Source organism: Salmo trutta, chromosome 31 (assembly GCF_901001165.1).
Source record: "Salmo trutta chromosome 31, fSalTru1.1, whole genome shotgun sequence".
Taxonomy (NCBI): Eukaryota; Metazoa; Chordata; class Actinopteri; order Salmoniformes; family Salmonidae; genus Salmo; species Salmo trutta.
The window spans coordinates 41,462,370-41,476,318 of record NC_042987.1 but is presented as its reverse complement, the minus strand read 5'-3'; the positions used below and the strand labels follow the sequence as shown (position 1 = coordinate 41,476,318).

At 44.6% G+C, this 13,949-nt stretch overlaps 1 protein-coding gene across 4 annotated transcripts in view; it reads left to right on the top strand.

Moving 5' to 3' along the window:
• LOC115170208 (microtubule cross-linking factor 1) overlaps positions 1-13,949 on the top strand; it is a 126,844-nt gene that overhangs the window by 100,614 nt on the left and 12,281 nt on the right. For all 4 annotated transcript variants that reach the window (XM_029726601.1, XM_029726600.1, XM_029726602.1 and 1 more), the window contains 5 exons: positions 197-358; positions 6,332-6,499; positions 10,456-10,737; positions 11,436-11,792; positions 12,365-12,444. In XM_029726601.1, the coding sequence (XP_029582461.1) occupies positions 197-358; positions 6,332-6,499; positions 10,456-10,737; positions 11,436-11,792; positions 12,365-12,444 (1,049 nt within the window). The remainder of the gene's footprint in view (positions 1-196; positions 359-6,331; positions 6,500-10,455; positions 10,738-11,435; positions 11,793-12,364; positions 12,445-13,949) is intronic.

Below are 13,949 nucleotides of genomic sequence, written 5' to 3'. Positions count from 1 at the left end.
TGTAGTTGTGTAAATAATCTTGTTATTCCATGTCTGTAGTTGTGCTTAATAACCTTGTTATTCCATGTCTGTAGTTGTGTAAATAACCTTGTAATTCCATGTCTTTGTAGTTGTGTAAATAACCTTGTTATTCCACGTCTGTAGTTGTGTTTAATAACCTTGTTATTTCATGTCCTGTCTTTCCCACCATGTGAAGATGGAGGGTATTCCAGAGCTGATCTTGGAGCACGGAGAGGAAGAGACGGAGAGAGAGGTCAGGGACAGGTCGTCTACCCAGCTACCCCAGATAGACGGCCCCGACCCTGGCCCCACAACCCAACTCCCCTCCTCCCCTGAACGCCTGCAGAACCAGACACAGGTAGGGCACAACGGATTTCCCCTCTGTTGATACACTCAAAGGTACAGCGGAGTTCAACGATCCCTATCCAAGTAATACTATTTCCTGGGTCTGCGCACAGTATCTGAACGTTGCCTTCCCAGCGACAGCACTAAGGCACGTTGCCTTCCCAGCGACAGCGCTAAGGCACGTTGCCTTCCCAGCGACAGCGCTAAGGCACGTTGCCTTCCCAGCGACAGCGCTAAGGCACGTTGCCTTCCCAGCGACAGCGCTAAGGCACGTTGCCTTCCCAGCGACAACGCTAAGGCACGTTGCCTTCCCAGCGACAGCGCTAAGGCACGTTGCCTTCCCAGCGACAGCGCTAAGGCACGTTGCCTTCCCAGCGACAGCGCTAAGGCACGTTGCCTTCCCAGCGACAGCGCTAAGGCACGTTGCCTTCCCAGCGACAGCGCTAAGGCACGTTGCCTTCCCAGTGACAGCGCTAAGGCACGTTGCCTTCCCAGCGACAGCGCTAAGGCACGTTGCCTTCCCAGCGACAGCGCTAAGGCACGTTGCCTTCCCAGCGACAGCGCTAAGGCACGTTGCCTTCCCAGCGACAGCGCTAAGGCATGTTGCCTTCCCAGCGACAGCGCTAAGGCATGTTGCCTTCCCAGCGAGAGCACTAAGGCATGTTGCCTTCCCAGCGACAACGCTAAGGCACGTTGGCCAGTGAAGAGACATGCGTCCTTTTGCAGGAGGCAGTTTCTCTCGCCGAGTAGAAACTTGATTCCTGTAGCCGTTCATGTTATCTGTTTCCAGCAGTCATTTTGACTAGCTACAGTCGCCTAGTACTACTTCAGCATGGCTCGTTATTGAGAAAAAAAGGAAGTCAAACATAGGTAACTCTTTGACCTGGCTAACGTGTTATTTTCTCACAATAGATATCAACCAGCTTGATGAGCTCACTGTGTGTTGGAGTAGAATACAGTTTAATATGAATTAATATCGTTCTACTTGTTCGCTGAACTCTCTGTCTGTCTGTCTGTCTGTCTGTCTGTCTGTCTGTCTGTCTGTCTGTCTGTCTGTCTGTCTGTCTGTCTGTCTGTCTGTCTGTCTGTCTGTCTGTGTGTGGAACAGAGCAGTAGTAACCTAGGGTATGTCATGTTTCATTAACAGAATCTAAAGTGCTCTACGCTGTCTACTGTTGTGATTTCTTCAACTTGACAGAAATGTTTTTTTACACTGATCTGAAAATGAAGCTGCTTTAAATCACAAACCATTATTCAAAAACAGGTCCCAAAGCAGGCCATGTTAGCATTTAGCACAAGGATGAAAACGTCAAACTCTGCTTAGGACGCAATTTGTACTGTACATACCACAGTATATCCTAGTACATATCCTACAACACACCCCAGTATATCAGTATATCCTAGTACATGTATTACAACACACCCCAGTATATCAGTATATCAGTGTATCCTAGTACATATCCTACAACACACCCCAGTATATCAGTATATCAGTATATCCTAGTACATATCCTACAACACACCCCAGTATATCAGTATATCCTAGTACATGTCCTACAACGCACCCCAGTATATCAGTATATCAGTATAACATAGTGCATGTACTAGAACACACCACAGTATATCAGTATATCCTAGTACATGTCCTACTACTCACCACAGTATATCAGTATATCAGTATAACATAGTACATGTACTAGAACACATCCCAGTATATCAGTATAACATAGTACATGTACTAGAACACACCACAGTATAACCTATGTATTGTTGTGAATTGTTAGATACTACTGCACTGTTGGAGCTGGGAACACAAGCATTTCACTACACCAGCAATAACATCTGATAAACATGTGTCCAATAACATCTGATAAACATGTGTATGGACCAATAACATCTGATAAACATGTGTATGGACCAATAACATCGGATTAACATGTGACCAATAACATCTGATTAACATGTGACCAATAACATCTGGTAAACATGTGTATGGACCAATAACATCTGATAAGCATGTGACCAATAACATCTGATAAACATGTGACCAATAACATCTGATAAACATGTGTCTGGACCAATAACATCTGATAAACATGTGACCAATAACATCTGATAAACATGTGTATGGACCAATAACATCTGATTAACATGTGACCAATAACATCTGATAAACATGGGTATGGACCAATAACATCTGATAAACATGTGACCAATAACATCTGATAAACATGTGTATGGACCAATAACATCTGATAAACATGTGTATGGACCAATAACATCTGTTAAATATGTGTATGGACCAATAACATCTGATAAACATGTGTATGGACCAATAACATCTGATAAATATGTGTCTGGACCAATAACATCTGATTAACATGTGACCAATAACATCTGATAAATATGTGTCTGGACCAATAACATCTGATAAACATGTGACCAATAACATCTGATAAACATGTGTCTGGACCAATAACATCTGATAAATATGTGTATGGACCAATAACATCTGATAAACATGTGACCAATAACATCTGATAAACATGTGACCAATAACATCTGATAAACATGTGACCAATAACATCTGATAAATATGTGTCTGGACCAATAACATCTGATAAATATGTGTATGGACCAATAACATCTGGTAAACATGTGACCAATAACATCTGATAAACATGTGTATGGACCAATAACATCTGATAAACATGTGTATGGACCAATAACATCTGGTAAACATGTGACCAATAACATCTGATAAACATGTGTATGGACCAATAACATCTGGTAAACATGTGTCTGGACCAATAACATCTGGTAAACATGTGACCAATAACATCTGATTAACATGTGTATGGACCAATAACATCTGGTAAACATGTGACCAATAACATCTGATAAACATGTGTCTGGACCAATAACATCTGATTAATATGTGACCAATAACATCTGATAAATATGGACCAATAACATCTGATAAACATGTGACCAATAACATCTGATAAATATGTGTCTGGACCAATAACATCTGATAAATATGTGTATGGACCAATAACATCTGGTAAACATGTGACCAATAACATCTGATAAACATGTGTATGGACCAATAACATCTGATAAACATGTGTATGGACCAATAACATCTGGTAAACATGTGACCAATAACATCTGATAAACATGTGTATGGACCAATAACATCTGGTAAACATGTGTCTGGACCAATAACATCTGGTAAACATGTGACCAATAACATCTGATAAACATGTGTCTGGACCAATAACATCTGATTAATATGTGACCAATAACATCTGATAAATATGGACCAATAACATCTGGTAAACATGTGTATGGACCAATAACATCTGATAATATGGACCAATAACATCTGATAAACATGTGTCTGGACCAATAACATCTGATGAACATGTGACCAATAACATCTGATAAACATGTTTATGGACCAATATGAGGAAGAGGTATATCTGTTTAAAAATAGATATGTTCTGTGTTTTTGACACAAATCAACGGTACTTGTTGATTCAGGCTCTGGTCTTGTCCCATCTTGATTACTGTCTGGTAATATGGTCAAGTACAGCAAAACTGCAGCTGGCTCAGAACAGAGCAGCATACCTCTCGCCTTTTAAACTGCACACACAGAACTAACATCAACAACATGCGTGATAGTCTTTCCTGGTTGAGGGTTGACGAGAGATGAACTGCTTCTCCTCTAGTTTTTATGAGAAATATTACTGTGATTTAAAATTCCCGATCTGCATAATTAATATAGTTTATACATCCATACATACCTCATAAGACTTGCCACCAGAGGTCTCTTCACAGTTCCCCAAGTCCAAAATGAATTCACGGCAACTCACAGTATTATACAGAGGCATGATCGAATGGAACTCACTTCCATCTCCTATTGCTCAAGTAAACAGCAAAATGACCATTAAAAAAAACTACTTCTCATGGAACAGGGGACACACAAACACACTCTAACACACTCTATTATTTTGTTGTGTTGTGGTATTGTTTGTATATGGTTGTACTTTTAATGTGCGTGACTCTCCTTGTCTATCAGTGCTTTGTTACTTGTCATGCTGTTTTTTTTGTGTGTGTTTGGACCCCAGGAAGAGTAGCTGCTGCTTCTGCAAAAGCTAATGGGGATCCCAATAAACCACAGCAGAGCCTAGTGCTAATCAATATAAACTCAGCAAAAAAAGAAACGTCCTCTCACTGTCAACTGCGTTTATTTTTCAGCAAACTTAACGTGTAAATATTTGTATGAACATAACAAGATTCAACAACTGAGACATAAACTGAACAAGTTCCACAGACATGTGACTAACAGAAATGGAATAATGTGTCCCTGAACAAAGAGGGGGGGGGGGGTCAAAATCAAAAGTAACAGTCAGTATCTGGTGTGGCCACCAGCTGCATTAAGTACTGCAGTGCATCTCCTCCTCATGGACTGCACCAGATTTGCAAGTTCTTCCTGTGAGATGTTACCCCAGTCTTCCACCAAGGCACCTGCAAGTTCCCAGACATTTCTGGGGGGAAATGGCCATAGCCTTCACCCTCCGATCCAACAGGTCCCAGACGTGCTCAATGGGATTGAGATCCGGGCTCTTCGCTGGCCATGGCAGAACACTGACATTCCTGTCTTGCAGGAAATCACGCACAGAATGAGCAGTATGGCTGGTGGCATTGTCATGCTGGAGGGTCATGTCAGGATGAGCCTGCAGGAAGGGTACCACATGAGGGAGGAGGATGTCTTCCCTGTAACGCACAGCGTTGAGATTGCCTGCAATGACAACAAGCTCAGTCCGATGATGCTGTGACACACCGCCCCAGACCATGACGGACCCTCCACCTCGATCCTGCTCCAGAGTACAGGCCTTGGTGTAACGTTCATTCCTTCAACGATAAACGCGAATCCGACCATCACCCCTGGTGAGACAAAACCACGACTCGTCAGTGAAGAGCACTTTTTGCCAGTCCTGTCTGGTCCAGCGACGGTGGGTTTGTGCCCATAGGCGACATTGTTGCCGGTGATGTCTGGTGAGGACCTGTCTTACAACAGGCCTACAAGCCCTCAGTCCAGCCTCTCTCAGCCTATTGCGGACAATCTGAGCACTGATGGAGGGATTGTGCATTCCTGGTGTAACTCGGGTAGCTGTTGTTGCCATCCTGTCCTGCAGGTGTGATGTTCGGATGTTCCGATCCTGTGCAGGTGTTGTTACACATGATCTACCACTGCGAGGACGATCAGCTGTCCGTCCTGTCTCCCTGTAGCGCTGTCTTAGGCATCTCACAGTACGGACATTGCAATTTATTGCCCTGGCCACATCTGCAGTCCTCATGCCTCCTTGCAGCATGCCTAAGGCACATTCACGCAGTTGAGCAGGGACCCTGGGCATCTTTCTTTTAGTGTTTTTCAGAGTCAGTAGAAAGGCCTCTCTAGTGTCCTAAGTTTTCATAACTGTGACTTTAATTGCCTACCGTCTGTAAGCTGTTAGTGTCTTAACGACCGTTCCACAGGTACATGTTCATTAATTGTTTATGGTTGAACAAGCATGAGAAACAGTGTTTAAACCCTTTACAATGAAGATCTGTGAAGTTATTTGGATTTTTACTAATTATCTTTGAAAGACAGGGTCCTGAAAAAGGGAGGTTTCATTTTTTGCTGAGTTTAGTATGTGGTGTAGCGTTATAGTTTGTGTAGATGAACTTGGAAATGAAAAGCATGACTTGTGTTTGAAACAGCTGACATTATTAGATAAATAAAAAGGACACAATGATGTCTTGAATAAATGCATGACCCAGTTTCATTCTCTCTCTTTCACCTCCCCTCCTCCTCCTCCTCCTCCTCCTCACCCCTTTCCTCCTCCCCTCCTCCTCCTCCTCCTCCTCCTCACCCCTTTCCTCGACCCCTCCCTCCTCTCTCGCCTCCCCCACTTCCTCCCCCGCTCCTCCTCTCCAGGTGGGTGAGAACCGTAGGGTGCTCCAGGCGGTGCGCTCCCTGTTAGAGGAGTTCAGGTCAGAGTTGAGGGAGGAGGAGAGCAGGAGGTGCCAGCTGCAGCAGAACTACGCCAATGACAAGGCTTCCTGGGAGGTCAAATGGGCCGAGATGAAGTGTCACGTTGCTCAGGTTATTCTAATCCAGGCGCGCACACACACACACACACGCACACACACACACACACACACACACACACACAGACACACACACACACACACACAGAGAGAGCTACGCCAACAAGGCATCCTGAAAGGTCAAATGGGCTGAGATGAAGTGTCACGTTGCTCAGGTTACTCTAATCCAGGCACACACACACACACACACACACAGACCTACGCCAACAACAAGGCATCCTGGAAGGTCAAATGGGTCATGTTGCTCAAGTAACTTACTCAAGATATCTGCCTTAAAGAGATTAAAGAGTCAGCATCACTGGGATATAGATGTCTGCCTTAAAGAGACAGCAACACTGGGATGTAGATGTCTGCCTTAAAGAGATTAAAGAGACAGCATCACTCACTGGGATGTAGATGTCTGCCTTAAAGAGACAGCATCACTGGGATGTAGGTGTCTGCCTTAAAGAGACAGCATCACTCACTGGGATGTAGATGTCTGCCTTAAAGAGATTAAAGAGACAGCATCACTGGGATGTAGATGTCTGCCTTAAAGAGATTAAAGAGACCGCATCACTGGGATGTAGATGTCTGTCTGCCTTAAAGAGATTAAAGAGACCGCATCACTGGGATGTAGATGTCTGCCTTAAAGAGACAGCATCACTCACTGGGATGTAGATGTCTGCCTTAAAGAGACAGCATCACTGGGATGTAGGTGTCTGCCTTAAAGAGACAGCATCACTCACTGGGATGTAGATGTCTGCCTTAAAGAGATTAGAGACAGCATCACTGGGATGTAGATGTCTGCCTTAAAGAGATTAAAGAGACAGCATCACTGGGATGTAGATGTCTGTCTGCCTTAAAGAGATTAAAGAGACCCCATCACTGGGATGTAGATGTCTGCCTTAAAGAGACAGCATCACTCACTGGGATGTAGATGTCTGCCTTAAAGAGACAGCATCACTGGGATGTAGGTGTCTGCCTTAAAGAGACAGCATCACTCACTGGGATGTAGATGTCTGCCTTAAAGAGATTAAAGAGACAGCATCACTGGGATGTAGATGTCTGCCTTAAAGAGACAGCATCACTGGGATGTAGATGACTTCCTTAAAGAGATTAAAGAGACAGCATCACTGGGATGTAGATGTCTGCCTTAAAGAGATTAATGAGACAGCATCACTGGGATGTAGATGTCTGCCTTAAAGAGATTAAAGAGACAGCATCACTGGGACATAGATGTCTGCCTTAAAGAGATTAAAGAGACAGCATGATATAGATGACTTCCTTAAAGAGATTAAAGAGACAGCATCACTGGGACATAGATGTCTGCCTAAAAGAGACAGCATCACTGGGACGTAGATGTCTGCCTTAAAGAGATTAAAGAAACAGCATCACTGGGATGTAGATGTCTGCCTTAAAGAGATTAAAGAGACAGCATCACTGGGATGTAGATGACTGCCTTAAAGAGATTAATGAGACAGCATCACTGGGATATAGATGTCTGCCTTAAAGAGATTAAAGAGACAGCATCACTGGGATGTAGATGTCTGCCTTAAAGAGATTAAAGAGACAGCATCACTGGGATATAGGTGTCTGCCTTAGAGACAGCATCACTCACTGGGATGTAGATGTGAACCCACAGACCGAACAGATTCTAAAACTGCATATCTAAGGCTCTGGTCTGTCCAAGACGTGAGGGTGAACGGTAGACATGTTCTCTACTATCCATTTTATATTATTATTTAAGGTATAGGTGACGGTCATTTGTTTTTCTTCAATCGTTCAGGGTTTAGGTAAAATATATTTTGCTGAAGGGAGGGCTATACATTTTCTTTAGAGAGATCTGATTTTCTTCCATGTAACCCTTATTTTAATTGTATACCTTTATTTAACCTTTATTTAACCTTTATTTAACTTGGCAAGTCAGTTAAGAATAAATTCTTATTTTTCAGTGACGGCCTAGGAACAGTGGGTTAACTGCCTTGTTCAGGGGCAGAACGACAGATTTTTACCTTGTCAGCTCAGGGATTCGATCTAGCAACCTTTCGGTTACTAGTCCAACACTCTAACCACTAGACTACCCTGCTGCCCCTTATTTACTATAAATAAGGTTCACTCCCTGAAGAGACAGCAGGAGCTGGGACATAGTTACTACTCACAGTAAGTATATGAATAATACATTAATGTAGACCTGAAGGTCTCTTGGCTCCTGAGAAGTGAAATTCTAGTGTGTTGCTCAGGTACACAGATGGTGCTGTCCGCAGTCAAAGGGGCCTAAATATGAATCCTACCTTCCTCTCGTCCTTGAGGTTATTAATGATCGAACACAGTTACAGATGACGCTGGGCAGCTCTGAGACAGATATAACTATTTGAACACATTGTGAGGTTCGTCTTGACTCAGGACAGTCAGTTTTGTCTGAGTAGAACCAACTGTGTCTTGCTCGTAATCCGGTTTTTGTGTGTGTGTTTGAGCTCCAACATTTCATCTAAAACTCAGTGATCCAACACAAATTATAAATCTCTTTATTGCATATATCCGTTCAATAATAATAATAAAAATAAAAAACCGTTGTTCATAGCCACAGCACTTTTGCATATTATTTTCTATGATAATGAGAATGTTTGATATTCCTCTACAGAACAAGGCATCTTCCTCTGGTTCCCTTGATCAACTCCTTATAAAACAATGTGGAGCTTTTCTGTAGTCCGTTTCGCTGCTGCGTCACAATACAGGCTGCTGAAAAATATATATCCTACATATCTGTTCACAACGCAAATAACTTCCATCCGATAACAAATATTTATCAAACTATCAACCTCATTGTAGTCAGGTCATCTGACAGACTGATTGTAGTCAGGTCATCTGACAGACTGATTGTAGTCAGGTAGTCAGGTCATCTGACAGACTGAATGTAGTCAGGTAGTCAGGTCATCTGACAGACGGATTGTAGTCAGGTAGTCAGGTCATCTGACAGACTGATTGTAGTCAGGTCATCTGACAGACTGATTGTAGTCAGGTAGTCAGGTCATCTGACAGACTGATTGTAGTCAGATCATCTGACAGACTGATTGTAGTCAGGTAGTCAGGTCATCTGACAGACTGATAGTAGTCAGGTCATCTGACAGATGGATTGTAGTCAGGTAGTCAGGTCATCTGACAGACTGATTGTAGTCAGGTCATCTGACAGACTGATTGTAGTCAGGTCATCTGACAGATGGATTGTAGTCAAGTAGTCAGGTCATCTGACAGACTGATTGTAGTCAGGTAGTCAGGTCATCTGACAGACTGATTGTAGTCAGGTCATCTGACAGACGGATTGTAGTCAGATCATCTGACAGACTGATTGTAGTCAGGTCATCTGACAGACTGATTGTAGTCCGGTCATCTGACAGACTGATTGTAGTCAGGTCATCTGACAGACTGATTGTAGTCAGGTCATCTGACAGACTGATTGTAGTCAGGTAGTCAGGTCATCTGACAGACTGATTGTAGTCAGGTCATCTGACAGACTGATTGTAGTCAAGTAGTCAGATCATCTGACAGACTGATTGTAGTCAGGTAGTCAGGTCATCTGACAGACTGATTGTAGTCAGGTCATCTGACAGACTGATTGTAGTCAGATCATCTGACAGACTGATTGTAGTCAGGTAGTCAGGTCATCTGACAGACTGATTGTAGTCAAGTAGTCAGATCATCTGACAGACTGATTGTAGTCAGGTAGTCAGGTCATCTGACAGACTGATTGTAGTCAGATCATCTGACAGACTGATTGTAGTCAGGTCATCTGACAGACTGATTGTAGTCAGGTCATCTGACAGACTGATTGTAGTCAGATCATCTGACAGACTGAGTTTCTCCTGGTCAGCTCACAGGGTCAGGAAAAGGACCCATCCTAATACTTCACCACATTGTTATGGATGGCTCTTCAACTGTACTAATATATTGTCTGTCTGTTATGTGTTCAACCAGCTGGAAGAGGAGAGACAAGAAGAGAAAGGAGAGGTGAGGGGAGAGGCCAGAGGAGAGACGCAGGGAGGAGGAGGAGACCCAGACTGGGCCTTTAAACAGGAGCGAGAGGAGCACCGTTGCCTCCTGGCAGAGAGCCACAGCACCTCCCTGGACCTCCACTGGAAGCTGCAGCATGGAGAGAAGAGGTGGGGGAGGGAGAGGAGAGACCTGCTGGAACGCTTCGACCAGGAGAGACAAGAGTGGGACAGCAACATGAGAAACATGCACCACAAGATGGAGAGGGTGAGGAGGGGCAGGGGGAGAGAGAGAGGAGGTGAAGGGAGAGAGGAGGGAGAGGAGGTGGAGGGGAGATGAGGGGAGGGAGAGGAGGGGAGGGAGGGAGGTGGAGATGAGGGGGAGAGAGGAGGGGAAGGGAGAAAGGAGGGAGAGGAGGTGGGGTGGAGATGAGGGGAAGGAGGGAGATGAGGGAGGGCAGGAGGGAGAGGGATGGGGAAGGGGAAGAGGGGGGAGAGGAAGGGGAAGAGGGGGGAGAGGAGGGAGAGAGAGGGGGAAGGGGAAGAGGGGGGAAAAGAGGGAGAGAGAGGGGGGAGAGGATCGAGAGAGAGGAGGAGAAAGAGGAAAGGAAGAAGCCCCCAGGTGAATATTCACACCATTATATGTCTGAGAAGTTTTGAAATGCATAAGATACACAGAGTCAGTAATAATTACGTCTTGGTAGTATAATTGATATTTCAGAAGAAGAAGGAACAATGTCTCACAGTTTTATATTGATGCTTATGGCATTATAATATGATCACTGAAAATTATGACTATGTACATTTGGTTTTTCATCATTCACCCTGTCTTCCCCTCCCTCTCCTCTCCTCCTTCCCCCCGTCTCTCTCTCTTCACCTCCCTGTCTTCTCCTCTCTCTCTCTCTCTCTCTCTCTCTCTCCTCTCCTCTCCTCTCCTCTCCTCTCCTCTCTCTCCTCCCCCCACAGCTACAGAGAGAGCTTAACGTACGGAGGGGCAGCGAGGGCTCACCATCCAACATCAAAGAAGGGGAGAGAGCAGGAGGACACAGGGGTGTCTTCCCCCCCCAGGAGAGCCCATGTAAGGTCCCTCGCTCCCCAAGATCACCACGCTTTCCTCGCTCTGCCATCCCAGGCCCTGTTTCCCTCCCCACCCGCTCCCACTCGGACTCGGAGGCCCATGAAGAGCAGGGGGCTGTAGTGAGGTTCAGAGGCCCAACGGAGAACCTTTCCCTGGACGCTCTGACACTGGACCCCCTGGGTGGCCTGAAGGCCCCACCTCCCTGCACACTGGACCCTGACAAGAGGTTCCCCTGTATGAACCAGGTGAGACATGTCAGAACTAATTCCCTATATAGTATACTGCTTCTGACCAGAGCCATATCAAATCAAATCAAAAAAGTGTAGACCTTACAGTGAAATTCTTACTTACAAGCCCTCAAACAACAATGCAGTTAACACTTATTTTTCTTACAACTTCTTAAGTAAAAAATTGATAAGTAAACATTTTTTAATAAAAAATTAAAGTAACAAACATATGGGTCCTAGTCTATAGTAATGCCCTATATAGGAAATAGGGTCGATTGTAGTGCACTATATAGGGAATAGGGCTCTGGTCTAAAGTAGTGCGCTATATATAGGGAATAGGGCTCTGGTCTAAATTAGTGCACTATATAGGGAATATGGTGCCATTTGGGAAACAACCCAGGAGTGTATAAAAGTAACAGTTCACCCATAAAGCGTTTTCAGACCTCAAAAGAGTGGTCTTTTTCAATACTCATCCAGTGCAGGGTTTGTTCCAGCCCTGCACTAACACTTGTGTGTGTGTGTGTGTGTGTGTGTGTGTGTGTGTGTGTGTGTGTGTGTGTGTGTGTGTGTGTGTGTGTGTGTGATTTCAGGCTCTGAATGAGATCCCAGACAGAGAGGGCCCCTCGATGTACGAGGAGGAGGAGGAGATGGGTTTTGGCAGCCTGCTCAGGTAACATTTACGTCATTTAGCAGACGCTCTTATCCAGGTCGATGAATACAGCTGCACAGTATTGTCTCTTATCAATGGCGGTTACGATATCGTTTAGAACCTTGAGCGTGGCTGAGGTGCACCCATGACCAGCTCTGAAACCAGATTGCATAGCGGAGAGGGTGCGGTGGGATTCGAAATGGTCGGTAATCTGTTTGTTAACTTGGCTTTCGAAGACCTTAGAAAGGCAAGGTAGGATAGATATAGGCCTGCAGCAGTTTGGGTCTAGAGTGTCACCCCCTTTGAAGAGGGGGATGATCGCGGCAGCTTTCCAATCTTTGGGAATCTCAGACGATACGAGAAAGAGGTTGAACAGGCTAGTAATAGGGGTTGCAACAATTTCGGCTGATAATTTTAGAAAGAGAGGGTCCAGATTGTCTAGCCCAGCTGATTTGTAGGGGTCCAGATTTTGCAGCTCTTTCAGAACATCAGCTATCTGGATTTGGGTGAAGGTGAAGTTTGGGCGCGTTGCTGTGGGGAGCGCAGGGCAGTTGACCGGGGTAGGGGTAGCCAGGTGGAAAACATGGCCAGCTGTAGAAAAATGCTTATTGAAATTCTCAATTATCGTGGATTTATCAGTGGTAACAGTGTTTCCTAGCCTCGGTGCAGTGGGCAGCTGGGAGGAGGTGTTCTTATTCTCCATGGACTTTACAGTGTCCCAGAACTTTTTTGAGTTTGTGCTACAGGATGCAAATTTCTGTTTGAAAAAGCTAGTCTTGGCTTTTCTAACTGCCTGTGTATATTGGTTCCTGACTTCCCTGAAAAGTTGCATATCACGGGGGCTATTCGATGCTAATGCAGAACGCCACAGGATGTTTTTGTGCTGGTCAAGGGCAGACACGTCTGGAGTGAACCAAGGGCTATATCTGTTCCTGGTTCTATATTTTTTTAATGGAGCATACTTATTTAAGATGGTGAGGAAAGCATTTTTAAAGAATAACCAGGCATCCTCTACTGACAGGATGAGGTCAATATCCTTCCAGGATACCCGGGCCAGGTCGATTAGAAAGGCCTGTTCGCTGAAGTGTTTTAGGGAGCGTTTGACAGTGATGAGTGGAGGTCGTTTGACCGCTGACCCATTACGGACGCAGGCAATGAAGCAGTGATCGCTGAGATCTTGGTTGAAAACAGCAGAGGTGTATTTGGAGGGTGAGTTGGTTAGCATGACATCTATGAGGGTGCCCATGTTTACGGATTTGGGATTGTACCTGGTAGGTTCTGGATTAACATCACCAGAGGAACAGAGGAGAAGTAGGATAAGGGTACGGCTAAAGGCTATAAGAACTGGCCGTCTAGCATGTTCGGAACAGAGAGTAAAGGGAGCAGGATTCTGGGCACGATAACATAGATTCAAGGCATAATGTACAGACAAAGGTATGGTAGGAAGAGAGTACATTGGAGGTAAACCTAGGCATTGAGTAATGATGAGAGAGATATAGTCTCTAGAGACGTTTAAACCAGGTGAT